General features: G+C 32.5%; 2 protein-coding genes and 1 long non-coding RNA gene across 7 annotated transcripts in view; 1 reads left to right on the forward strand and 2 right to left on the reverse strand.

Moving 5' to 3' along the window:
* Positions 1-2,847: 2,847 nt before the first annotated feature.
* LOC134264335 (uncharacterized) lies at positions 2,848-6,060 on the reverse strand. 2 transcript variants are annotated; one of them, XR_009991498.1, is made up of 4 exons: positions 6,027-6,060; positions 5,825-5,929; positions 5,505-5,724; positions 2,848-2,965 (listed from the first exon to the last, which is right to left on the reverse strand). It is a non-coding gene; the product is annotated as an uncharacterized LOC134264335 (long non-coding RNA). The 2 variants fall into 2 exon arrangements; XR_009991497.1 differs by having other exon boundaries at positions 5,825-6,046.
* A 167-nt stretch (positions 6,061-6,227) lies between these two features.
* On the forward strand, positions 6,228-10,202 carry LOC134264336 (eukaryotic translation initiation factor eIF1-like). The gene is made up of 4 exons (XM_062746630.1): positions 6,228-6,399; positions 7,840-8,000; positions 8,304-8,435; positions 9,860-10,202. The coding sequence occupies exons 1-4, from the start codon at positions 6,363-6,365 to the stop codon at positions 9,872-9,874; spliced, it is 345 nt and encodes a 114-aa protein (XP_062602614.1). The 5' UTR covers positions 6,228-6,362; the 3' UTR covers positions 9,875-10,202.
* Positions 10,203-12,061: 1,859 nt separating this feature from the next.
* LOC134264337 (la-related protein 4-like) overlaps positions 12,062-25,926 on the reverse strand; it is a 37,204-nt gene continuing 23,339 nt past the window's right edge. For 2 of the 4 annotated variants that reach the window (XM_062746631.1, XM_062746634.1), the window contains 12 exons: positions 24,274-24,377; positions 23,891-24,055; positions 22,144-22,239; positions 21,654-21,806; positions 20,681-20,752; positions 20,130-20,236; positions 19,211-19,483; positions 18,950-18,995; positions 18,741-18,833; positions 18,149-18,504; positions 17,476-17,575; positions 12,062-16,550 (listed from right to left, as the gene is read on the reverse strand). In XM_062746631.1, the coding sequence (XP_062602615.1) occupies positions 16,236-16,550; positions 17,476-17,575; positions 18,149-18,504; positions 18,741-18,833; positions 18,950-18,995; positions 19,211-19,483; positions 20,130-20,236; positions 20,681-20,752; positions 21,654-21,806; positions 22,144-22,239; positions 23,891-24,055; positions 24,274-24,377 (1,880 nt within the window). In that variant the 3' untranslated portion in view covers positions 12,062-16,235. The remainder of the gene's footprint in view (positions 16,551-17,475; positions 17,576-18,148; positions 18,505-18,740; positions 18,834-18,949; positions 18,996-19,210; positions 19,484-20,129; positions 20,237-20,680; positions 20,753-21,653; positions 21,807-22,143; positions 22,240-23,890; positions 24,056-24,273; positions 24,378-25,926) is intronic. The other 2 variants (XM_062746633.1, XM_062746632.1) reach the window with 2 other exon arrangements.

The raw sequence follows: 25,926 nt of genomic DNA on the forward strand, positions 1-25,926 counted from the left end.
AAAATTTTTATGAGGAGACAGACTTGTGTATTAACACGAAAATTAAGTTCTTGCGAATAAAAAGTGATTTACAGTACTTTCATTACTTTTCATTAGGGATCATTGTAATTTTCAGTTGAAGGGAGTCCTTTCAAATATTAGATGCATTAGACCTCCAGAAAATGACGTGACAACAGAAACTTTGTGGCTCAAGACAGAATAGTGGATTTTTTGGTAAAAAAAAAAAAAAAAAAAAAGAAAAGTTAAGGCAGCTCAAGATCAATGTCTTTGGACAAGAGTCATGACTTGAACGTGAACAACAAAAATGGAAGCATTAGTCACTCTAATAAAAATACACAACCTAAGATTAATTTATGAGGTTTTTCTTGCAAGTTGTATGTTACATAAAGTTTTAGAATTCAGAGAATTTAAAACTAACTATAACAAAATTTGTTATAGTTAGTTTTAAATTTTCTGAATTCTAAAACTTTAATGTAACATGTACTTGCTAAATTTTTATTAAGCTTCCTAAAAAAGTGCACTAAAGGGGAGTTACTCCAGATAATGGTGATAAAACCTCTCATAATAGTGATAAGATCTCTTGGGTGAAATCTGTAAATCTGATAGCAGTAAGATATTACTATGACTGACTTAGTCTTGAATTAAAATTAAAAAGGTGTGTGTTTTCTGAAGACAGAACTTTTCAACTTAAAATGCAAGGTTCACTTGGAGCCTTTTTTGCCGATGTGAATTTCTGAAAAATCAAAAATTGACATTGCATTAAATACCTCTCCCATCATTAAGTGGGTTTATTAAACCTATCTCTTTGTTTAATTTGCCACCTTCTCATATTTGCCACCTTTTGAATTCAAATATAAACATTTTATCCATTTTTAAAAATGATTGCAAGGAAGTTATGTGCATTGTACATTAAAGAGAATAGGAGAAATTTTAATTTATAGGGATCATACTGTTCTCCAACATTTTGAATTATTCATGCATCTGTTTAATGTGAGCAATTTATCATCACGATTACAGTCTTTGAAAATGTTCATTATAAACCCATAGCTAAAATTCATACAATATAATTTATATTTCTGCATATGACTCCAAAATTGACTTCTCGATAGATTATATGTAAAAGTTTGCATGCAAATGATACATATATCATTTTTAAATAAATTAACTGCTCAAGCAACTTTGAATTGTCACAGAATGCTGTCAAAATTTTTGTTCATCAGGAATAAAAATGGCCACATGTATTGGAATTTAAAACATCAAATAATAAGGAAAGAATTGCATAAAAATATGTAATAAATTGTTGTTTTTTTTTTAAATAAAAATTTTATGATTTTTTAAAAATACAATTTACAGAAAGGTAGAACAAATTTTCTCTAGTTCATATCTCTAACTAAGATTTTAAGAAAATCTTAGTGGTTGTCTTATACATGTATCATTTTCCTTAAGGGTAATTTAAAATAAAAAATAATAGAAAATGCTGTCCATCTGGCAAACATCTCAAATCTCAATTTTCAAGAATTATTTAAACAATTAGATATTTTTTTCCTTTGTTAATTCCTCATCAAACTTGAATGAAAGCCAATTGCATAAATATTTTATACCTAAAGCATTCCATCCCAAGGAGTTATCTACTCCTGTCTTTCATAAGTCAAGTCCATGCAGCATGCACGTACCGTCCATGTTAAACTTGTTATAGAGTCCGTAAGTTAATATCATTTCATCTGCCATGTGACTTAAAGCCTTCAGGTGGCTTGACACATTTTTCTCTTTGAAGTTCCAAAAAAAATTCCAGGACATTCCCTAAGGTTAGGGTGAGGTCACAATTATATGGGATCAAAGTTTTACCGAGAAACATAAATGAAATATAATATAAAACTTGTAAAAAAAAATAACAAGAACAACAAAAACATGCTTATTAAGAGCAAATGTCCTACAATGTCTTACACTCTATGCATATCAATATGATCTGTATGCCATAAAAAACAATTACACAGGTTACAAGCTGTCTGCTTTAAAAAATTCCCCATGCATATGTGAATCCAAACAGACTGTCTGAAACCAGCATTTCATATGCCGATTCAATCCCTATAATTTTTTTTAAAAAAGACCTGGTTTAGAAATTAACTTTTTACACTCACATGCACAAATATGCATATATATTTATGCAATATTTATTATGAACCCTCTGCATGATTTAAATAATTTTTGTTTTCATGTACACCTTGTGGAAGGAAAATCCTGGAACATGTCTTCCCCCCTGAGTTGGATGTATGAATTTCAAGTGGCAGGTCGCCTTTGTTGTAAAACTAGGTCAGTAAACACACACTGCCAACCAGAGTTTAGGCAGGTTCAGAATTTACAAAGGCTATTTATAGATAAAATCCTTAGCACTGGGATCTAGATTTTAACTTCGTCTTATTCAAGATTGAGAATTTTTAACTATTTTTGTTTATTTTTAAATCCCAATATTTATATAGTACATGCAATATTTCATGAAAACTAGTAGCACTTACAAACCTTAATATATTCAGTTATGGCAGACATATTTTTTATATTTTCATTCAAAACGAAATGCCCTGTTTATTTGTTTTTATGCCACAAAGAATTATATTGTCCTCAATTAAAAATATATATATATATTAAAGGATTAAAACTTTAGTGTTCTCATGATTAAGTTTAAACTTTGTCAATTTGTTTACATTTACATTATTTTAGTAAATCTAAATTACACAGAGAAAATACATATAAAGAAAATATTTGAATAAGTAATCACTTGAAGAGACGTTTTTGTTTGTTTTATAGACTCTCTTGCTAGCTGATGCGAGTACACATCTATTCTCTAACCTGTGCATCCCCTCCTGCTCCCTCACACATTTTCTGGAGCCGTTTCTGGATGTCGGTCATCTCCGGGACAACAGGGGCGGGGTAGGAACATTCTCTGGGAGTGTCCTGACTTTCCATGATCCTACAATGTCATAAATATGGGTCATCATTTATTACTTAAATAGGAAAAAAACAATTATAGTTGAAGTATAATTTCTTATTTTGAAATAGTGTTTTTCTACATGAGAATTATCTAACAAACCTTGTTTCACATTACATTTGTAACACATTTCATGCTTTCATCACAGTGTTACATTTTGATTTTCTTTGACAATTTACCAAGTAGAAAACATTCACATTTCTTTTCCGAAGCTTTGCATAGGATTAATATACGTAATTTTAAAAGTTTTTTTTTCAAAACTTTTATGATCCTTTAATGATTCTTATCAAACAAAAGGTAAAAATTAACCATCAATAATTGTAACTTATGTCGCAATATTTCTGATTGAAATAAATTACTATCCACAGTGTATGTAGTATTATTACAAAATTCTTTTCAATACACAACAAAAAAAGCTTGTGGATGTCTACCAACTTGGTGAAATAGGTCATCCATATTGATTTTTTGTGCTTTGAGCAAACTATCACCATGGATACAAATGCTCTGTTCAAAGCTAAAATGAGGCTCTTAATCGGGCAGCAAGATGGTGCTGGTGTCTCCACATTTTCCTCATAGATAAATGTAGCATTTATAATACATCCTTTATATAGATGGTACATAAAATACATATCTCTCACTGTGTCCGTTTAACATATATGCATGAAATCTTTTTTGCATGCTGCATAATTATCTAACGTCATTATCATAAAATAATTTACTAGTATATAACTAGTATATAATAAGTAATATCATAAACTTCAATAATTACTTTTTTAATCCTTGAAAGGACATGTTTGCAAAATAATAATCTGGCCATAATAAAAATGATCAACAAAAAGACCATGGCTTCATTTAACGATCCACATGAGTAAATAATTATGATTTGTCAGATTCAACCCTCTAATCATGTAAAAATGTATGTCAGAGGATTGAAATGCTGGGTTAAAACAACTCAAAATGTGCAAAAAATTATCAAGATTGTGTACATAAAATTTGCCTGATTAAAGCCTTTATCATGGCTTAGTATTTAAAATTAAACAATTCTAAACATCAGCTGCTACTTTAGACATTAATATACAGTAAATAATGAAAATAATCAAAGCTCAGAAACCATCAGAAAGTTTGGGGGAAAAATTTTTACAAAATCATGCTCATCAATAAACTCAATACACTTGAATCTTTTCAAGATTTTTAAACTTTCAATTTTTGGGAAAAAAATGTTCAGCTTATTTTTCTTATGCCTAGCACGCCATTTTTCTAGGCATATCATATATGCACATATTTAAATGGAGGTGTAGCTAACAAAACTGTGTGTGCTAACTGGAGCAAATCAAGGCAATCCTCTATTTATACCCAAATACTTTTGAAGGAAAAATATTTTAATTGTTGGTTTACATTTCAAAGAAAGTGGCACCATAAAAAATTAATTTTATTTTTGATAAATATTTACTATATTTTCAGCTACATTTAATCATAAGCTACTTTATAAAATGCACATCAAGAACCACTTTGGCCACTACAATCAATACACAAATTATTCATTTCAATGTTTCCCAAAGAACATGAGTCTAAAAAAAATGTAGCAGTTGTTGTTGAAAAATTCTTCATAAGATTCCATGGCCTTCTGCCATTTTGATGTCCTTGAAAATGAACATGAAATTGAATGCTGTGAAAAACAACATTGATTGAATTATAATTTTATAATTAATGTAATCATTATTATTTTTTTTGTCAGTGACTGGGAAAATTTTTATTGAAATTTATAAATCTATATATCAATTCTTTTGAACAACTTTATCAAAAAAATTGTTTTGCTTGTAAACATTTTTTTTATATTTATTTTTATTTTTTAAATGTAACAAAAAAAGGAAAGAAAAAGAAAGATTTTTTTTTTTTAGTTTCATTTTGAAACACATTCACATTTTGTTGCCAGGAAAACATAATCTGATAATACAAATGTTTTAATAAAAAATGTATTCAAAATATCTTTTGTACACCATCTGTACACCTAAAAATAATTATAACTTGTATAAATAACAGATTTAGCAATGATGGAATGATGTTTCTATTCTTACAATATAATTAAAATGCATCATCACACCAGAAATCTTCAAATCTTAGTCTGTATATTTTTGCTTTGGATTTTCCTGTGAAATTAAATTGAAGAATTCAATTTACTAAATAAAGGTAAATATCAAACATCAGTGGTTTTCTTCGCAAAATTATATTATAGATCAAAGACATCAGAAGAAGAGGCTTTAAATGTTTCTGTATAGATACAGAATATTTGGCATAAAATTACTGTTTTTTTTCTCTCATCATGCTTAAACATCCTGTCTACTTTATGGATTAAGTAGCTTCAACATTTGTGTGAAATCTACCTACAGTAATGGCAAGACGAGCAAGTCAATGTTCTGTCAATAATCCAAACAAATAATATTCATATTAGCATGAAACAATCAATGTGAGTGTGTGTATGATAATATTTACACAACCTTACTTCAACATCTTACACACTTACGATTTGATAACTTGTACAACAGCTACTGTATGCAAGCTTTACTTTTCGACATCGCCGCTCTTTAGATGTTGATAAGCGTCCATTTGAAGGCGGTGATCACTGTGGGCTTTCTAAAATGGCTGGCTAAGACGCAATCATTCATGTAGTGTTGATATGGTTTTATACAGCCGATGAAAACGATTCTAGGTGTTTTTTCATGCTTTCAGACTTCTGTTCATACCTACAAAAGTATATATAAATATAACACATTGCACAATTTATTATTCCATGGTTTATTGGGATTGTATCTATCTAAATAGAACTATAAGCACAATACATACCCCACGAACATGTTTTCCTACAACCTTGCATTCAGAGCACGGCGAGGTAAGGAAAAGGTTACATCGAAAGATTTTGTGAGATCGCTTAGTTCCTCTGCTAGTATACTGTATAAAAATACTTGTCAGATTATAATAACGTAAACACCCCAGTCTCTTAGATAAAGTGCGAAATTAGTAGGAAAGAGCAGGTAATCGTGCTTACCTCTACCCCTAGTTCGCCTCAAGTTTATTTGGGGTCAAACTTTCATATCCGGGTCAATTCCAAATCAAAGCTAAAAATATTTTTTTGTTTTTCATTGTAAAAATATTGTTTGAAGATTTGAGAGTACTTATTAAAGAATGATCATGAGTATTCGTGGGTTTGTGTGTGTTAAAAAAAAATTAATAAAAATAATGACGTCATCAAATGGTGTGTATACAGAGCAAGCGGAAGTCAGGGAGATCCAAAATAGAAGTCAGTCAAAATCCACTGTCATCCTCCTAGATACACGACCAATTGTTCCCTTTTGACTTAATTCGTAAACACAAAAACGTTTTTATGACCACTATCGACAAATCGTTTGGTGCTTCTTTTGGTGAGTTGGCTGTATTTAAGTGATGAAGTTGCGTGATTTGGTGAAAGTGACAGACATAAACAATGTACATCAGCTGTTTGAAATCCGAACAGTTGTAATAAATATTGTAGTTATCCATAAGAAAAAATTAACACTTGCAGATAATATATTTTTTACTATAGAAATCTTGTTCCGAGTTTTTTTTTTGCGAATTTCTTTATCTGCGTAGAATGTTTGGCATTATGTTTCAATATAGACAGAGTTGTAGGTTGCAACTTGGGGATAATATTTATAACTTAAATATGATTGACATAGATCCGGAGATACAGCTGGACCATATATACTAAGTACTGTAAATATTTCAAATTGAAAGGCTGATAATTTAATTTTGATCTAGAATAGAAATCAATTATGTACATCAAAAGTAATGATGTCATAATTTGATTCAACATTATCTTTGAAAGATGTTCATTGAATGTTGGCAAACACAGCAAATCTTTTAGTTCACTTGAACTGTCAACTTTCCAATCTCAGCAAAATGTTGTAGGGACTAAACTGTTTGTCTGGTGACCCTTGAAATCTCAGTCCAGTGTCAAACAAACTGATTCGGGGTTTCTTGCCCCCGACTTCGACTGCTTGTTTCAATCAATACGGGCAGAAATGAATTAGCTGCTCACTTCAACTTTTTCCTTTGGACATCCTTTTAAGTCTCTATAACTATAAAACTTTCTTTTCTTACCTTTAAAAGGTTAAAATTCAACAAAATATAAAGTTGTTGATTTTCACAGATATATCCCATTTGTTTAAAGCAAAAAGAGCTGCATTTTTGAGAATTTTATTTTGCTGGTAAAATGTGTTATTATGATTAATCTGTATGTAATCTAAACCCTTATGATCAATAAAACCAAAATAAAGTTTAAAAATGTTTCAGAAGAAATATTTCTGCACAAGTGAATATACAGAATTATATATGAAATCATTATTGTACAGGACGACAATAATTCAATTTTTTCTTCAATCAAAGCGTATAAAAAGTTCTTTCATAGAAAATATGAACAACAGAAGTTTATAAATGTTCTGTTTTTCTGTCATTGAAATGGTTAATTACAAATTTTCTAAAATTTTTCCGATGTCAAACATGCAGCTCATATTGCTTTAAACCTCCGATGCTGAAGAGTTCCAGCAATAGTCTGCTTCAAATACTTTGTTCTACTACTGTTTCATATAAAAATGAACCATAGTTTGAAGTTTTTGAAGCAGACCTTGTTTTCTGCCATTTTTGGAACATTGTCATTTTAATGTGATAACAAATGCATATTGTTACCCATTGTGGTGAATGTTATCAATTTATCACTGTATTGTTACACATGTACTACCTCCATTGTTTATATATTAAGACACAATGAAGTAAAGCTTAATCATTAAATTAAAAACCATGTGAAACATGTGACTCTTTTATAGATCCATTCAAGGAAGCATCAACTGATGATGGTAATGCCGGTGTTCAAGAGAACTTAATTCACATCCGAATCCAGCAGAGAAATGGGAGGAAAACCCTGACAACAGTACAAGGAATTTCAACAGACTATGACCTGAAAAAAATTGTCAAGGCTTGTAAAAAGGTAAGTGTAAAAAATTATTTAATCAATTGATACAGCAGGAGAAAATATTTGTCAATGAAAGTTATCATGGAAATAATCTTAACGGATAACCCTTAACTGAAACTAATTAGATGTTAGAAAAGACTTTACCTGGTAATTATGTGTTTGCAAATTAATAAATAATGAAAAGACATGATTAAACATCAGTGCCTATAGAGGTCTTCAAGTGTTAAGTAGTTATTATTATATAAAAGTTCATAGCAAATGCAAACTAGTTGAATGTCAGAATGTGAATAATTGAGTGCTGTATTTGTAACATTCCAGGAATTTGCCTGTAATGGTACAGTGGTGGAACATCCAGAATATGGTGAGGTCATCCAGCTACAGGGAGATCAAAGAAATCGTATCCGAGACTTCCTTAGAGAAATTGGAATCGCGAGAGAGGAACAGCTCAAGGTATGTAGCCAAGCCTCTACTCTAGGGCGTGTTCAAATAAGGTGTAAAACTAAATGGAAAATAGTTTTTAGCTCACCTCGACGAAGTCGAGATGAGCTTATACTATACTGTCGGCGTCCCGGTTAAAGTTTTAGGAGCAGGTCCATTCCCAAGTAACTATAAGCCCTACCCGGACCAAACTTGCATGGATGATGCATCTAGGGATGGACACTACCAGACTTGCTTTGGATGCTGGATCTGACCTACATTTTCCAGATGAGTGACCAGCTTCAAGTTTTTGGAGCAGGTCCATTCCCCAGTAACTATAAGCCCTAACCGGACCAAACTTGCATGGATGATGCATCTAGGGATGGACACTACCAGACTTGCTTGGATGCTGGATCTGACCTACATTTTCCAGATGAGTGACCAGCTTCAAGTTTTTGGAGCAGGTCCATTCCCAAGTAACTATTAGCCCTACCCGGATCAAGGCTGATACATCTAGGGATGGACACTACCGGACTTGCTTCGGATGCTGGATCTGACCTACATTTTCCAGATTAGTGACTAGATTATTCCCAAGTAACTTCAAGCCCTACCTAGACCAAACTTGCATGGCTGATGCGTCTAAGGATGAATAATCAAAACTTGCTTCGGATGCTGGATCTGACCTACATTTTCCAAACGAGTGACCAGGTTAACGTTTTTGGAACAGATCAATCCCAATGAACTTTAAGACCTATTTAAACAGAATTTGCTTGAATATTGTTGTCAGAAAAAATACTAACTGTTAAGAAAATATGATTTGAGATTTACATTACTTAGACTGATTACATTCGTCGAGGTGAGCTTCGTAATCTTTGATTACCTATGTTTTTAAATCCCTTAAAACTAGGAATATGCCACAAAATCTGAAACATGGTGAAAATGTAAGTGTGCATTTCGTCTTTTACACATACAACATGCAAACTGCATTATTTTAATTTGTTCCTTATATTGTAATAAAAGTAATTCTGAAAGACTACTGTAGATTCCTAATTAATTCCGAGGAATTAATTATCGCGTAATTTCGCGAGAAGTATCATCTGCGAAATAAAAATACTTGCTTTTCTTTTTAAGGTGCAGAAATCCATGAAAATTCTCTTGATCAATCTTCCATTCGCGAATAATTATTCTCGTGATTTGACGTTCAAGAGCCATCTCACGATAAGTACTCGTGAAAAATAAGGAATCCACAGTATGTTTTACATGAAACTGGCTCTCTGTAGGGTTAGGACAGATGTAGTGTCATTTGTAGGTAGATCATGATGTCATTGTAATGTCCCCCAATTATCTTCAGGTTTGACTAAGATAGTAATGACATGTAAAACAATACTCAAGTTTATACACTCCCTTAATAGAGAGTTATATTGAAATATAATGTAAACTTGAAATTTTTCTTTCAGGTTCACGGTTTCTAGGTGAACATTCATCAAAATTGTTCTCAGCCTTCATCATCCTTCGTGTTTAGTGGACTTCATCTTGTTCCTCTGAAGATCTCTGAAGTACAAGTTGATACACAAATGTGTTTGAATGTTTTCATCATAGTGATGTTTAATAGTCCGTTTGCAGCTGACACTTGCAAAAATATTATTTATGTAGGACAGGTTACTCTTAAACAAAACAGGAAATCTGGTTGTATAATGTCCAAGACTATGTAGGGTTGAATTTTTATAACTGATCACTGTTTTCATTTCATGTACATATTTGCATAATTTCATGAATAAACATTTTTAATAATAAATGAAAGTGGTCTCCTCTCATGATTAGAAACATGAATCTTAATTATTTTGTTAATTTTGCCCTACTGCTTTTAGACTTACTGCAGGGCATTAAACCCCTTTCATGGCTTTGCCCAAAAATGCTTTATGGCAAGTTTAGTTGAAAGTGGCCCAGTGTTTTTGGAGAAAGTAAAAATGAAGTTTATAGATGGACAGATGCCAGCCAATTGGCTCAGGTGAGCTGCAAGTAATGTAGAAAACCAATATATTGTTTCTTGGTGGAACTAAATTTATTGCTTCATGATGGATATTAATTCAGGCATAAATATATGTACATTAGCTGGGTTGCTTGATTTTAAGTAGCTTACTACTGTAGGAATAGTAACTTTACAATTGCAGTGTCAACATTTTTGCAGCAATATCTTAAACCTGTAGAATATTCTGCTTCTCTTTATACCTTGTTTCTGTATAATAAAGTATTGTATGCCCTTGCGCCGAAGCGATTTTGTTGATGTTTCTTATAAACTTGTGTAGTAAAGGTTTTGTTTTTGTTTAGTTTAGCAGAATTCTCTAAGAATCAAGTACAGTTTAATTTGGGTATCTCAAACATAGATATCTAGAATACCATATAGGCCAAAGTGAATTTGAAGTCCCAACTACTTATTCTGTTAGTACCTATTTATACCCTGGATATCTCGGGTTATATCTGGGTTATCTGGAAGTTTTTTCTCTGTCCCTTTGAGATATTAACAAGGTTTGATTGTACTAAAATTTACTTTTTAACAGTTATGTCTATGCAAATGAATCCATAGAGGTTCCTGATTTGTAGATCTAGCTGAGGCATAAAAAATTGTGACGGCATACTGGCCATGGATTGTGCAACTCTGGTTAAAGCTAAACACGACTCGTAAATACATATGTGCCATACTAAATTTCCATAATATCAGCACTGTGGTAAATAAACACCTGATTGCTTTTAGTAAGAGTAAGTAGTATAAACATGCAAGTCAGGTTTAGGTTTCATTTCACTAAATGGGCTTTTGTGTTATTTCACTTTTCACACAATTGATATCGAATATATTTGGTAACTTTCTTTGCTGAAGCAAACAAGTCATTTTGTTGCACCCAAGTATAACATAATGATAATAAAGGAGATATCCTTTCAGGTGTAGTCCGTGAAGCAACATGAATTGAACTTTATACAAAACTGGGGCTTACATCTATATAGCGGCTTGTAATAATCTAATATGGCAGACAATGATAACTCTCTTCCTTTTATGAATCATATGTTCAGCTTTAAAACAAGCATATACAAGGATTTTTATGTCCAGCATAAGGACAGATTAAGTGGATGGAAATCCTTACAGAAAGCAGGAAAAAGGGATACAACTTTTCACCCATTCAATAGGGTTAAGAGAATTGTCATTTGTTGTTTCCGTTCACTAGTTTAATCTTTAGAGAACTAGTTATCATTGAATACTTTATGCTACATGCATTGATCTTGGCTTTTTGAGGTCCTGGGATCTACAATTTCAATATATTCATCATTTGACCTTGGCCTTTGAATCAGTGATCAGAATTGGTCTTCTGCAAGTCAAAATGTGATTCAAAATTCTACTGCAAAAGTGCAGAGGAATATATATTACATACATGTAATATATGTATTTGAGAAATGTTTATGCAATAACTGAATTTCTGACCTTGACAAAAAGCTTGGACCCATAATATACATGGGAATGTCTTCTTTAGGACACAAGATCTAAACCAGAACAAATTTTGTGTTATCATTCAGGAACTGAAGAGTCACAGAAAACAAAATTAATAATACCTCCCCCCCACCTTTTTAAGTAAAAAAAACAGGGTGATTCAACTGAAAACAACAAAGTCTGATGAGGATGCCTGTTTAATTCCATTGTACTTTTTTCATTGAAAATTCACAGTATTGTTACCCAAATACATTACAATCAATAAATTGAGTCTTTAATAGAATCTTTAAATTATCAGCTAAATGCTCTCTGTATAATTCAATGGTTTTGTTACAGTTGTATTTTAAAAGGTTTTGCAATTCTAAAATAATACTAAGTAATGCTTTTCTTAGAAATTATTAAAGTTGACAAATTCTGTTGGTTAAGACAAACTTGAATTAAAATTGCAGTCAAAACGGTACACTAAATGCAAAAATAAATACTTGACAAACATTTTTGTTGTATTTTGTCTATTCAATGAGATCATACATACAAAACTTGTACACGCTTTGACTCACCGAATACATGCAATGCACAGAAATGATCAAACAAAAATTGAAGAAGATAAATTTCTGAATACATGACAATCTAACATGATTTACACCTATATATGCTGGCGGCAAAAATATGTACAAGGAACAAAAAAATCACTTGATTGGAAGGGAAAGTCCACATTTCTTACAATTAGGAAATAAGCTGTCGAAAATCAAGCAAAAAAAAAATAATGTGGAACTGATAAAAATTATGACATTCAAATCCAAGTAATGGTTTATAATAAATAATAATAATATATATCCATATTTGCATACTTATATATGCACCCAAAACTGTACAGATTTCTGGTAAATGTGTTCTGTGGTTTGAATCACGTAATTTTGCAGCATTTGATTTTTACATCCAACATTAGGACATTTGGAAGCACACATCCTGTTTAAATCTTTTTAAAAAAAATTCTGAGGAGACTTACAAATAGCAAGTACCACAATTTTTTTCTCCTGAAAGAGACACATTAAATCTGGGCGTGATTTGTAAATAATTTAGATAAAGAAATGACTATTAGGATGTATGACAAATCTTTACGAAGATGACTCTCTACCCATGTCAATGATTGATCAAATCAGAAAGCAGGGAAAAAAACAAACTTCCACCCTCTTCAAGTCTTTTATCCAAATATGTACATACATTTCTCAATACTGCATATTTTCATTTTTCCAAATAAGACTACATGGACTTGTATGGCTGCACAATCAAAACAAGGTAAACATAGTGGAGTACAGGCACCATTACAGTACTGAGTTGGAATATTGTTAATTAATGAAGCTGGTCATTGCACCGATTTAATAATAATACGACTATTGAAATGATAACACTGAGGGGTAACATCTAGAATAATGCTGGACATGATGTCAAGTTATCCATGTAGTACTGATACCAACATTTATCCACAATTAAAGCCTTTATTAAACGTACCGTTATTCACAACCTTATTTATCCCCCTATTCCATATTTTGGGCCTTTCCACAAAAAAAAAAAAATCTGGCCTTCTTTCCTCCACACTGTTATAATAGCCTCACTTTGTCCCGTTTGTAAATACGTCTTTTAAACAACCAACATCACATTATTTACCAATGCCCTAAAAAAATCAGTATTGTAGGAGAAAGACAGAACATTATTTTTTTTTATCACTGACATTGGTTTGGGGAAGCATGAACACAACATGGGGATGTAGATGCCAAATTTGATTTTAGGATGTCAAACCAAACAAAAAATGGCACTATAAATAATAAATTTGTCAGCACCACTACACCTTAATACTTGGATATCCAATCCCTAAGAAACACCCTCATCCAATGGCATGGCATTACACTGGGTCAAATCCTACAAGGAGCCCCTATGAGATCAAAAGGGAATTAAAACACGGGCCAGAAAACCACAGCAGTGGTTAACTTTCACTCCTACAACAGAATGCATATCTCATCCCACAGAAATACAGTCAATACTGTAAGCCAACATAGATTCTCCTCTACTCCCTGTGAAATAGAGGGAACTTGTCTCCTTGTATTCGTTCCATATCCCATTAGGACTTTGTAAGAAAGGGAATGAACTCTCTCCTAAAACCATGGTTATGAAGTCAATGGAGTACAATTTCAGATATTTTTAAAACTGTTTGGATATACGCTTAATGATGTGTAATAAATTGCCATGACTTAGAAGTCAAATAAAGGGGGGAATTTTTAAAGCACTGAGGTTAGAATGTAACAAGAGCAGCCATTAAAATACAAGTGTATGTAAATATAACAAATGACTTAGTGAACATTCATCCACAAACTACATGTATGTATAATACATAAACATTCAAAACAATAATATGCTAGCAGATGCTCCAAAAAATTAGTTCTAGCTTCATCATGTTACCATCTTCACTCATGGATTTCATGTGTACAAAAGGATTTATAAAAGACGACCTTGTCAAACTTTTCTACATGATCTTACTGAATCTAATTCATAGGAAAAAAGCATTGTCCACTAGAAACAGTTTGGTATGACAATACCATTGTCAAACTTGACATTTGTCTATCGTCTTCAAAAATTCTTTTGTTGCAGCAACATCTATACAGCATAAAATCCTCACATTAACACACTGTCACATGTAAACATGATGAAATTAAAACAAAAAGTAATCAACCAATCACATACTCACAGACCCAACAAGTTTACACTCACCAATAAATGAAAAACAATGCAACAAGACATTCTATTATACAATACAATGCAAGCTTCAAGCAGACAAAAAAAAAAAAAATAGCAAAAGATTCATGCCAACTGCACATTACTTTATACATCAATTTACAGAGGGCACCTGAATATGTAAATTAATTATAATCATTACAACAAAGAACTCGGCACTTTTTTCTCTATTCAAAATCAAAAATCGCAAAAAAAAGTATTTTTTTTAAACATTTAGCATTCTGAGTGCTCTATTAAATTACATACAGAATTTATTTTTTTAATAAGAATAAGATCCATAGAATTGCTAGCTGGGAGGTTTTTTTTTTTAATTCTAAAAATTTAACATGCCCTCTGTCCAATCCTCTATACAACAACCCATAACTGTTAGCAACAAGAAACTTTCCACACATGTACACCTCTAATAGGTAATGAAAAAAATTGCATCATTTACATTATGACAAAATCCTGCCATAGTACAACTCATTTCAACATATACAACTATCTAGTTACAAGATTTCAAAATATATAGATTTAATGATTCTGTAATAATTACTTGCAACAATATTTTACAATACCCTGCCCTTAGTATTTAGGATATGTACATCCTATGTTATTGTGAAGTTATCCAATATGTAGACCGTTCTTCAATGTCTGGTTTCTTCTTCATAAATTCAGACAAGAACTGATTAAGGAGATCACTAACAATAATAAAACACAGGCATTATAACAATGTGGCAAAACAGTTAGGCTCAGCTGATTAACTGAATTAAAATACATTGTGGGGGGGGGCACCAGTCTTGTGTGATATATATTTATGGAGGTTTTCACCTCAGGATTTTTATCTGTTTTATATTGAGAGAAAAAAAATTAACAGCTTGCAGAAACAAAATAATCCAACACCAAAAAGACAAAAGAATGAATGATTGAATGCTGGTTAACAGTTGAAGGAATAACGATCAACAGCAAGGTATCACCACTTAGTGAAAACGTCCTCTAACAATGTGCACTGCAGTACCTTCACATCCCAAGGGACTACTTTCCACTAATATGCTTTATATACAGCTTCTTAAAACAAGATTTCCCGGTAATACATTACCAGGTATTCGCATTATTTACCAATCTGCTAAGCCTTCTAGCAGTTTTGATTACATTTTTTTTTAATATTAAAAGGAACATGAGCATAATTTAATTTGTTGAGGTAAAAAATCTCAATAGCAAAGAAAAATAAAAATTTCTCGGAATTTTCTGAATTTCTAGAGTAAGTTTTCTTTCTTCAGTAAAATTAGATTATATCTTAATTCATTTCAAAAATTTTAAGCACTATATCAATTTCATAATAAAATTTATGAGAGAGCAATAAATAATAAGCAGTAAGTGGAAAGAGAAAGTGTAAATGGATTTTCTGCTCTGCATGTCTCAAGACTAATCAATCCAAGTGGGATCTCTATACATAATCCGTGCCTTTTTCCTTCACAAATTTCTCTTTAGAACTTTTTTCTCCCTTTTGAAAACTTTGGCAATATCCAGTAAGCAGTTTCTTATAAATCCTTTCTGTCTTTAAGTAAGGCTCAGTTTCTGAGCCTGTCTCATTTTGTAGATAATCGGGCAGACTCGCGCTCACTTCTACGCCTGTCCCTCCTCTCACGGTTTTCCTTGGAGCGGCGGCCACTGAAATGGCGCTGTTCCTTAGGGAGCTCGGAGTCTTTACGGGGGCCTGTTTGGTCTTTCTTGGCAGTGGAGGTCTTGGCCTGTGACTGTTCCTTCAGCGTATTCTGCTGTACACTCTCTGATTCAGAGTCTGAATTATTTTTCGATTCTGGGGCCGAATCACTATCACGACCACGCTGCACCATTTGAGCATAGGAAAGTTTGACGGGTGAATTGTTATCAACAGAAACCTGCTAAAATATCAAAATATAACACTAAGTAGTGAAATACAAAAAATTCTGAAATAAACGGAATCATCAAATGCTCCTATATGAAAGTCCAATTTTAAACATAATTTTATTCCCTGTAATATAATGCCAGGGTTTGACATTAAGCATTTGGAATACTAGACCAGTCGGGCTAGTCTGGCAAATTTTTACTAGCCCTGACCCTTTAACCACTAGCCCTGACCAAACATGAGAAAAAAAAATATTTGAAGTACAAAATAGTGATAATTCTTTTTTCTGCGCAGATGATGAGAATAGATAATTAAATAACGACATTTCCCCGCAAACAAGTCACATCGAAACTTGGTCATACACTAGTACATGAGGCTTGTCGTGTTTAGTCTTAATTTAATTAACTTGTACACAGTTAATATTAATATTGATACCATTAAAGATGTACAGAGAATTTAATTATACATGTAATAAAAATAATTTTATTATTCTAGTTTTATTGCTATTTACATGGCCTACCAATGTCGTAAACGAATTACAATCGTAACAAAAAATTGTACTCAGCCATTTCTGTGAACGATAAATACCTTATTGTTTCTCTCGAGTAAAACGACCGAGTAGTTACGAATGCCGACAATGAACTGTTGCTAAAAATAGCGCTTCACTGCCTTCAGTCATGCTGTCTGTACTACTTTCTACTATGCCTTTAGAATTATTTTATTTTTTTCATTGGCAATAAATGGTTTGTTTAAAAATATATAATAAGTTCATTTATTTTTCTTAGACGACCAGTCGGTCTAGTACACAGACATTTTAACCGACCGGACCCATCTTTTACTAGACTCAGTCGGTCGGACGTGCCTTAGTGTCAAACCCTGTATGCTTACAATTTTAAAAAAAAAAATCTATTTCTTAACAGTGTAATAGTATGATAACTTACTGCTTTAACTTGGTTGACAGGAGCTGATTTGGGAACAGTTGTGGCGTGCACATCAACATGATTTACAACAGGTTCCTGTATACTACTAGATTTCTGTGGTCTGTGGGAACAAGAAAAGAAATAAATACGCTTACCAACATCTGTCAACAGTTTTACCAGTAAAGTACTGGTAAACTTCAGAGTCCTTCAAAATTGCCATAAATTAAAGTTTTATAATTTTTGTTCATTTCCATAAAATCAATCACTGACACCTTAACTGTGAATTATTGAGACATAATGATGTGAATTGAAAATGCTCTTCTCAAGGATATCAAATAAATATCAAAGGTATTGGGACTCAATGATTTCTTGAATATCAACTTTCTCATTGATTTCATTCTGAGACAATGTCTACAAGCACCAATGCTCACCAGCTTTACACAGCTAATATTGACATTCTGAGTATAATTATTATATTCCATTCTCAACAGATTTCTACATACATTTACTCCATCAATAAAATTTATCACAAATTCTCTGCATCAACTTTGTTTAAACCTTATAATCAAGCTTGTATGATCACAGTAGCTTTACAAAGTCATTATTTTAACCTCATGTTAAAAAAATCTTGCTACATCAAATATTTCGTAAAACATACTTTTTATTACAAAAAATTGCAAATTACAGCACTTACTTTTGGGGGGAGACAGCAGGAGGTGAGGGTATCCTTGGAGGTGGTGCACTGTTGCCTCCGGAGGAACTAGTAGAGGCTACAACAGAAGTGGGGGCGGGACCAGCACTTGCCCCATTTAATGCACTATTATTAGAATTATTGCTAGAATTGTCTTTTGGTGGTTGTGAGGGAGGCGTTGGGGGCCTGGGGTTGGCAGGGACTCCGACAGGCTCCGAGTGCTGTGATTGGCTACTTTGTTGAACGGGTTGCGATACTTGTGGTTTTATTACATTTTCTCGCACTATGGGTTTTGCAGTACCTTTCACAACATCTGATAATTTGCTTTCAAACACTTCATTATTAGAAGATGAGGAATTCTGTAAAAATAGAAAGATATTTGTTTTAAATGCTCAATCAAGAGGTGACATTCATTTATTCCACAAATCACCATTTAAAGTGACAGAGAATGTCTTCTTTTGATTATAGAGGATAGAACATTATAAAGATTTATGAAGTTCCAATGCCCATATTTGGGCTACCATGCAACAATTGTAGAGACATGACTGCCTCGTTCTTGCTTATCTTAACAATTTCCTTATGTTTTCATACTTACTGCTGGCACTGGGCCTGGTAATGGAGGGAATGAGTTTATTTCAAGATCAAACTGAGTCTCTGCTGCTGGTTTCTCTCTGGATGGCAGCTGTCTCTGTAGATAAGCAGTAACAATGTTAACAAAAAAAGACGTATTGATGAAAAAAAAATTGAATATTAAATACTTTTCTCCAGAAAAAAGACCTAGAGAAGACTTGTTTTTAGACTTACTCTTGGACCTCCATCTTCTTCACGTCTACGTCGACTTCTGTAGCCCCTGTAAAACAGCACTTATACAGTCAGTGTCAGCTTCAAGTGATAGGAAATACTGAACAAATTTCAATTCAATCCTAACCTCCTATAAACTCTTGATGCAATCAGCATTACACATACTGAACCAAGCCATAATTAGCTAACTAATAAGTTGTAAGTTTAAGTGAATATTGCTAGACATGAGTAATACTTGATTCAGCGGAATTAATGTTAACAAACCTTTGAACAGGTGGAAGTCCGTCTGATTGTCGACTAGAGATACTGGAATTATTGGTGTCTACGTTATTGTGCCCTTGCTGTTGCATGCTTGAGCTGTGTGAATGATTATTGTTCTCTCCGCGGTTTCGGCTGGAGTATTGAGCCGGTGACATCTGAGAGTTGTCGTGGTGTCTTGGACTAGTTCGGTTGTGGTTGATAGAGTTATTCCTCTCATAGTTCGGTCGGTTGTCCATCCTCTCTTGGTTACTGGGTCGATTTGGTCGACCATTATTTCTATTTGGAAACAAAATAAATCAGGTAAATGTCAGAATATAACTTTTAAAAAAAAAATCTCTTCCTTTCAAAAATTCTTTTATTGCATCAACTGATTTTGCCATATCTTATGTGATTTGAATAAGACTCATTTTCTGATCACTCTCAAATACAACTGAATTCAGTTTGTAGTACTTAGGTTAAATAACAGCAAAACAACTTCCATTTTTTACTGTCCTTACATCATAACATTTGCCTCTATCAGTGAGTTTGTGCTTACAACCCTAATAAATTGCTTCGTTTCTTAGTTCTACTTAGAAAACTAAGTAAACAAGTAGACAGACAACTTTTTCCTTCTCTAAAAATCTTCCATAATGTGAGGTATAAAATAATTTTTTGAAAATCTGTAATTTTGATATACTGCTCAAAACTTCTCATCCCCTTTTCCTCCTTAATTGTGGCTTCCTAGTCAGTTCTCTAAAAATTCCAATTTCCTTATCTTTTAAAAAAATCCATTTGTTTACTTTGCTGCCCATCCCAGAAACTGCACCCTAGTTGAGATTTGCAGATCATGATGCAGCTCTTTTATTTTTATTAGCTTGTTGCTAGATTCTCTTACTGTATTATCTCTGTTTAAATCTTATTATGTACCAGCTGCAGCCATTACCTGTTTCTATTCATGTTGCTGTACTGATGCCTGGGGGCGGTGGTGTTCAGTTTGATGGAGGTGGGCTGGTAACCATTCATAGCCAGCACCTGCAGTAGAGATTCATTCTGTGGGAATGTAGTAACACATAGTTCAACATACATAGCAAAAGCATGGATAGTCAAAAAGCAGCAAAAGGCAAAATAAACCACCAATATTATGTTCACATCACCATTTACAAAACATGCAGTAAATTCATCCCTGGGATATAAAAACATAAAATTTTACGAGGAAAACACCATTTTCTCTTTTTATACAACAAAATGAGACATATAATAAATCAAACAGCACGAGTATTACTTAATGGCTTATAGGCGAGACTGCACCAGGGACCACGAACAATACAATGCAAGGACGGAGAACCCCAAGTTACCAATACAATGTCTGTACAGATTTGAAGACTAGACAATATTAAATCTGCAATAGGCCTTTACCCATACAACCTGCAGGTAGTGTCTTATATGGGGAGAGATTTAGACAAAACTTGTAACACTAAGTGGGTGGATAGTTACCATGCTGGGGTCCAGCAGAGTCGGACTAGTGGGCCATTGAGAGAGGAGTGGATTTGGTGCAAAGAATGGAAGCTGAAAAATAGAAAACACATTTATTAGCAATGAAGAAACTTTTGCTTAGATTTCACAGCAAAAACTTACAAACAACAATGTTACACTATATGTAAATCAATTTTCAGAATTTCATTTACTGTAAATCACTTTTTACTCGAGAACTTTTTCGCGTAATTATGTTAGTTTCCTCATGAAAATTTCATTCTCACATCATATAACATTCCTTAAGATTATGAAGAGCAACCAGAAGTCTCTGATGCGACTCTAGCTCTACTGGTCTGTAGTAGCACTTGCATTTTAAACTTTGTTACAGGCAGCAATAAATAGAATTATGTATCGTAATGTAGTTTACTTGTGTGCCAAGTTAAATTGAAATCAAACCAAAACTGTATAAAGAGTAGCATTTTGAAAGTATTTCAAAGAAATTTCTATTTTTAGTTACCATGACAACATTCACTGAAAACAAAATATATACACTATTGTGCATCATAGTGTAGTCTAATTGTGTGCCAAATAAGATTAAAATCAAACCAAAACTGTAGAAGAAATAAGGTTTCAAAGGAATTTCAAGAAAAAATTATTTTTAGTAACCATGGCAACACTTTTCAATGAAATCAAAGACTGATGCATTACATTATGTATCTTAATGCAGTCTACTTGCAGTCTAATTTGTGTGCCAAATTATATTTAAATCAGACCAAAGCTGCAGGAGGAATAACATTTCAAAGGAATTTCAACAAAAATTTTATTCTAAGTAACCATGGCAACACTTTTCAATGAAATCAAAGACCAATACACTAAATTATCGATCTTAATGTATTCTACTTGTGTGCAGGCTTTTAAATCAGACCAAAGCTGTTTGAGGAGTAGCCTTTTAAAGACCCAAGACCCAGTTATTTTCTAGTGAAGAGTGCCTTACCGGATGTCCATTGATGTACTGGGGCACGCTGGACATGAGGGGGACAGAGGCCTGCTGGGTAGAGAAGGGTTGGCTTGTCATGGTTGCCACAGTAGCCTGCGACTCTGATGGACTTGTTGGCTGTACAACCTGCTGCATGGCCTGGGCATTTACCTACACAGGAAATAGGACATTCTATAATTGTTTTAAATTTTGATAATTTTACCACAGAACTTGCATTAACCCCTATTTTATTCTGAAATGTAAGAAGTTATTGAAATTTCTTTTCATTTCAAAGCCAAAGCTTAAACTGATAATGTTGAGCTCTAGACCCACAAATCCTTTTCCGCTTCCTTGATTTCTGATGTATGTATCATTGTTCTTTAAAAAATGTTCAATTTCTTAAGTACTTATAACTAAACATTACTGAAAGACTAAAATATCTACATTGAACCTCTAAGATGAAAATAACAGTATATAGGTAAGACAGGTGTATACAGGTGCCCTTTACCTGTGCCTGTTGTTGCTGTTGTAACTGCTGATAACGACTCTTGTACCCGTTACTGGAGTACGTCATTCTGATCAATGGCTTAGCTTTTATTCTGGCCTGTAAAAATATATATCGGTTAAATATATGAGGACATATATGTGAATGACTGCTGTATCACACAAGCTCATCACACAAAACATTAAACCTTGCTTTTCTGAGACTTTACTAGTTTAATGTGGCTAAAAGTTATATGACACTCAAGATTAAATATATTTTTGAGAAATGTATGAAATTCTGCAAATAAAAATATTATATGTATGTGAATGACCCCTATTTTTGCAGATAATGATAGTAGAGATCAGTGTGCCAAAAAAGAATATCGACTGTTGTGAGCTTCAATTGGTTGTGGACTCTAAATGTGTTCCTCTAATTTTGCCAATTACTGGACTTTTACTTCCTATTAATAATGCTACTTTTACTTAAGATACACAGCTTGCAACATCATATATGCCAGTATGATGTCATATCAGAATACATGTTTGAGTGAAAACATGATATGTTACCTTTTTCCCCCAAACATAAACATATCTGTGTTGGATAATTTGGTTTGTAATTATAAACATTCATCTTAATCACCAATCCATTACTATTTCCCCAAACCCCTCCCCTTTCTTAATGACATACACACAATGTATACAACTTTTCACAAAAAGGAGGCTTTTTTCCCAGTAAAGTTCTTCCTTATGTAATTCAACACCAGTGGAATTTGTTGAATTAGAAAAAAAGAATCACTTTTAACTGGCCTGTTAAGAAACATTGTAATCGATTTCATGAAACGGATAGTGGCCATTCAATCTCTATTTATCTTCTGGTCGTAAATACCTTTGAAGTGTATAAATAGATTCATTCTCCCATTAAATACAAGCCAACAAGTTGGACGACCTTTTGTCTTGGCCATATAAAAACAATTAAGATCACACAGACTAGAAAAGTGTCACGTACACTGGTATGTCTGTCACAAAGTACAACACCAATATCGCTGACAATTTTTGTACACATGATACTTTCTAACACAACCTTTCTACTACTGTCTATCAATTATCGTCCGGAAAAAAAAAATGTTGGAAAGAGCATTGCTCTTTGGAATAAACAAAAAAAATGTATATTTAAATGTTAATTATTGTCAAGATAATCACCAAGATCACAGTCTAATTTCAAATTTAACTGATAGATTACGAATATGAAAGGCATCAAAAAAAGAGAGAAACTTCCTGACAAGTCTGTAACAATATAGTCCATACACACAGCACCTGTTATATTAGTCACAGTAATATGGCCTCTGGGTAATCATATATATTATATATGTACAAAAAGTTTTGCAAGTTAGTAACCCAAACACAAGGTCACATAAAATCTACAAGGTTGGTTAATAGCCTTTGTTTTTAACACACCTGACAAAAAACCTATCTGAAACTATTCCACTTCTTCCCTGTGTTACATTAGAAATGTTTACTGTTTGGCCATGAAATCAGGGACATTAAATGAGTAATGTTAATAGTGGCTGATGTAAAGAAAAAAAAGATGTCCCACTAAAAATGCACCTTCAGTACAACCACGTCAAGCAGCACATACAGTGAGAAGTCGTACTAAGTCTTATTTTCTCGACAACAGTCAAACAGGAGAATTAAAGTAATGGCTTATTATTCCTACCAGCAAAAAGAAAAAAAAACAACCTTGAAATCATTTTTTTTTCAAATGAAATCCTCACCATGATGGGTTTTCCCTGAAAATTTCGGACCTCCTCTCTCAGATACTGATAGGCTCGCTGAGCATCTGTGTCAGAGTCGAACGTCACGTACCAATTATTGTTGTGGGCAAACTCACAACTCACAAATTTGGGACAATTTTCGCCAGCAAATAATCCTTGAACCTCCTAAGAAAAAATTTAAACTTCTTTACTGGCATGCATTTTACTAATAAAAATTACTTAGTAATAAATAAGACCCCAAGTTCAAATATGCATTAAATTCCTATCCAGTAACTTCAAAAGTCTGACACCTCCTATTAAGCAATTTTAATTTATTTTTTTTTAATAAATTAACAATACTCTTTATAACCACATTTGTTTATAAATCTAACTTTCACGTTTACCTCAACTGGTGTACTTTCAGGGATTTCCCGAAGAATGACGATACATCGGTTTAGGTTTGGACGCACTTTTTCTCCTTTCTCATCAACTTGAACACTTGCACATTCTAAAACAATAAACAAATATTATGAATCACAATCTTTTTTAGCATTCTAAAAGTTAAACAGTTTAACATGCTCAAAGCAAGTGATAATTAATTTTGATCTGTTTGAAATGTAATTTGTTCTATATGATAAGTGGTTTAAAGCATATTACGAAATATGCTTTAAATTATATGAAATTAAAATCACTTCATTACACAAGTGAATTCTATTATAAAACTGTTCATTTTATCATATTTTACAGTGATATTCTAATTATCCATAAATGGCATTTGCAGTTTCAGATATTACCTTGATTTTTATCAATATTTTTATTATCTAGAGCTGATAAGAAATTCTTTTAAAGACACAACAGAATAAAGTGCCCCGCCACAGCATGATACGCCCGTCAAATATATTGTTAAATAATCATAAATTGGTTAAGGTGCAAGAAAATCAGATAACCTTGATTAACAGATTGACGCAGATTTCAATGATCTAGTTTCCATTTTTTATCATGTTTAAAATATTGTACATACATCTCTAAAAGACTTACAGTGTAGGGATTAATTATAACAAATAATACATCATATAATTCTAAACTGGCTGTGTTAGAACTTAACAAATATCCATCTGCAGCTTTAAATTGTTTATTGCATATTTTATGGAATAATGGAAATGCTATAATAAAAAAATCAAAAATAAATTATTCTTTAGACTATAAAATTTTTACTGCAATTTGTTGCAAATATATAAAAATTGAAATGTAATTTTTTTCAATGAACACATGTATAATCAGTTTTAATTATACTATACAATACTAATTTAGTTTTAATCATACACTAAAACATCAATTTGTTTTAATTACATTACACATACACAGACTACCAGTTAGCTTGACAATTCATTAATTTCTCTCTAATTTGACATGCGAATTTCTGCTATTAAAATTCTTCTTGACCAGTGCTTGATAATTATGCCCATGGGACAAACTGAATTCCTCTCAAAACATTAACATTTGTTACAATGCTGTTAAAGTATATAATGAGTTTTTACTTGATTCAACATTTTTTAATAAGGTTTACTTTTAATTATATTTCCATACACTGTATAAAGCATCAATTTGTTTTAATTACATTACACCAATGTCATCAAGAACTCTTTATTAACACAAGCAACTATGAGGCCATTGTAGATGCACCTAATGACAATAAACTCATTAATTTCTCTCATTTGACATGCAAATTTCTGATAAATGTGATTCCTCTCAAAACCATTTGTTATTCAGAAAAAATAGTTTTTATTATTAACATTTTTAAATAAGGATACAACTATATTTTTACATTTTTTAGGAATATGAAATTTAAAATTTTAAAGACTTAGTTTTTTTAAAAAAAAATCACTTAAATTAAAGGTCACAGTGACCTTGAAATGACACACCCTACCTAAGATGTATAATTTTGCCAAGTTTGAAAGCCTAGGTCTAACAGTTTTCAGACAGGATCCATATTTGGCCATAGAATCAATGCGCGACACAACTCAACTGTCAAAGTTTGATTAGTCGTTATTGACTTA

This window comes from Saccostrea cucullata, unplaced genomic scaffold (genome assembly GCF_032062105.1).
Source record: "Saccostrea cucullata isolate Sc308-1 unplaced genomic scaffold, CSIRO_AGI_Scuc_v1 ctg410, whole genome shotgun sequence".
Taxonomy (NCBI): domain Eukaryota; kingdom Metazoa; phylum Mollusca; class Bivalvia; order Ostreida; family Ostreidae; genus Saccostrea; species Saccostrea cuccullata.

Bases quoted from the DNA above. Each gene is read 5' to 3' on its own strand.
- LOC134264336 (XM_062746630.1), top strand. From the start codon at position 6,363: ATGACCACTATCGACAAATCGTTTGGTGCTTCTTTTG. The intron at 6,400-7,839 runs GTGAGTTGGCTG...ACTCTTTTATAG, and splicing joins ATCGTTTGGTGCTTCTTTTG to ATCCATTCAAGGAAGCATCA. The intron at 8,001-8,303 runs GTAAGTGTAAAA...GTAACATTCCAG, and splicing joins TTGTCAAGGCTTGTAAAAAG to GAATTTGCCTGTAATGGTAC.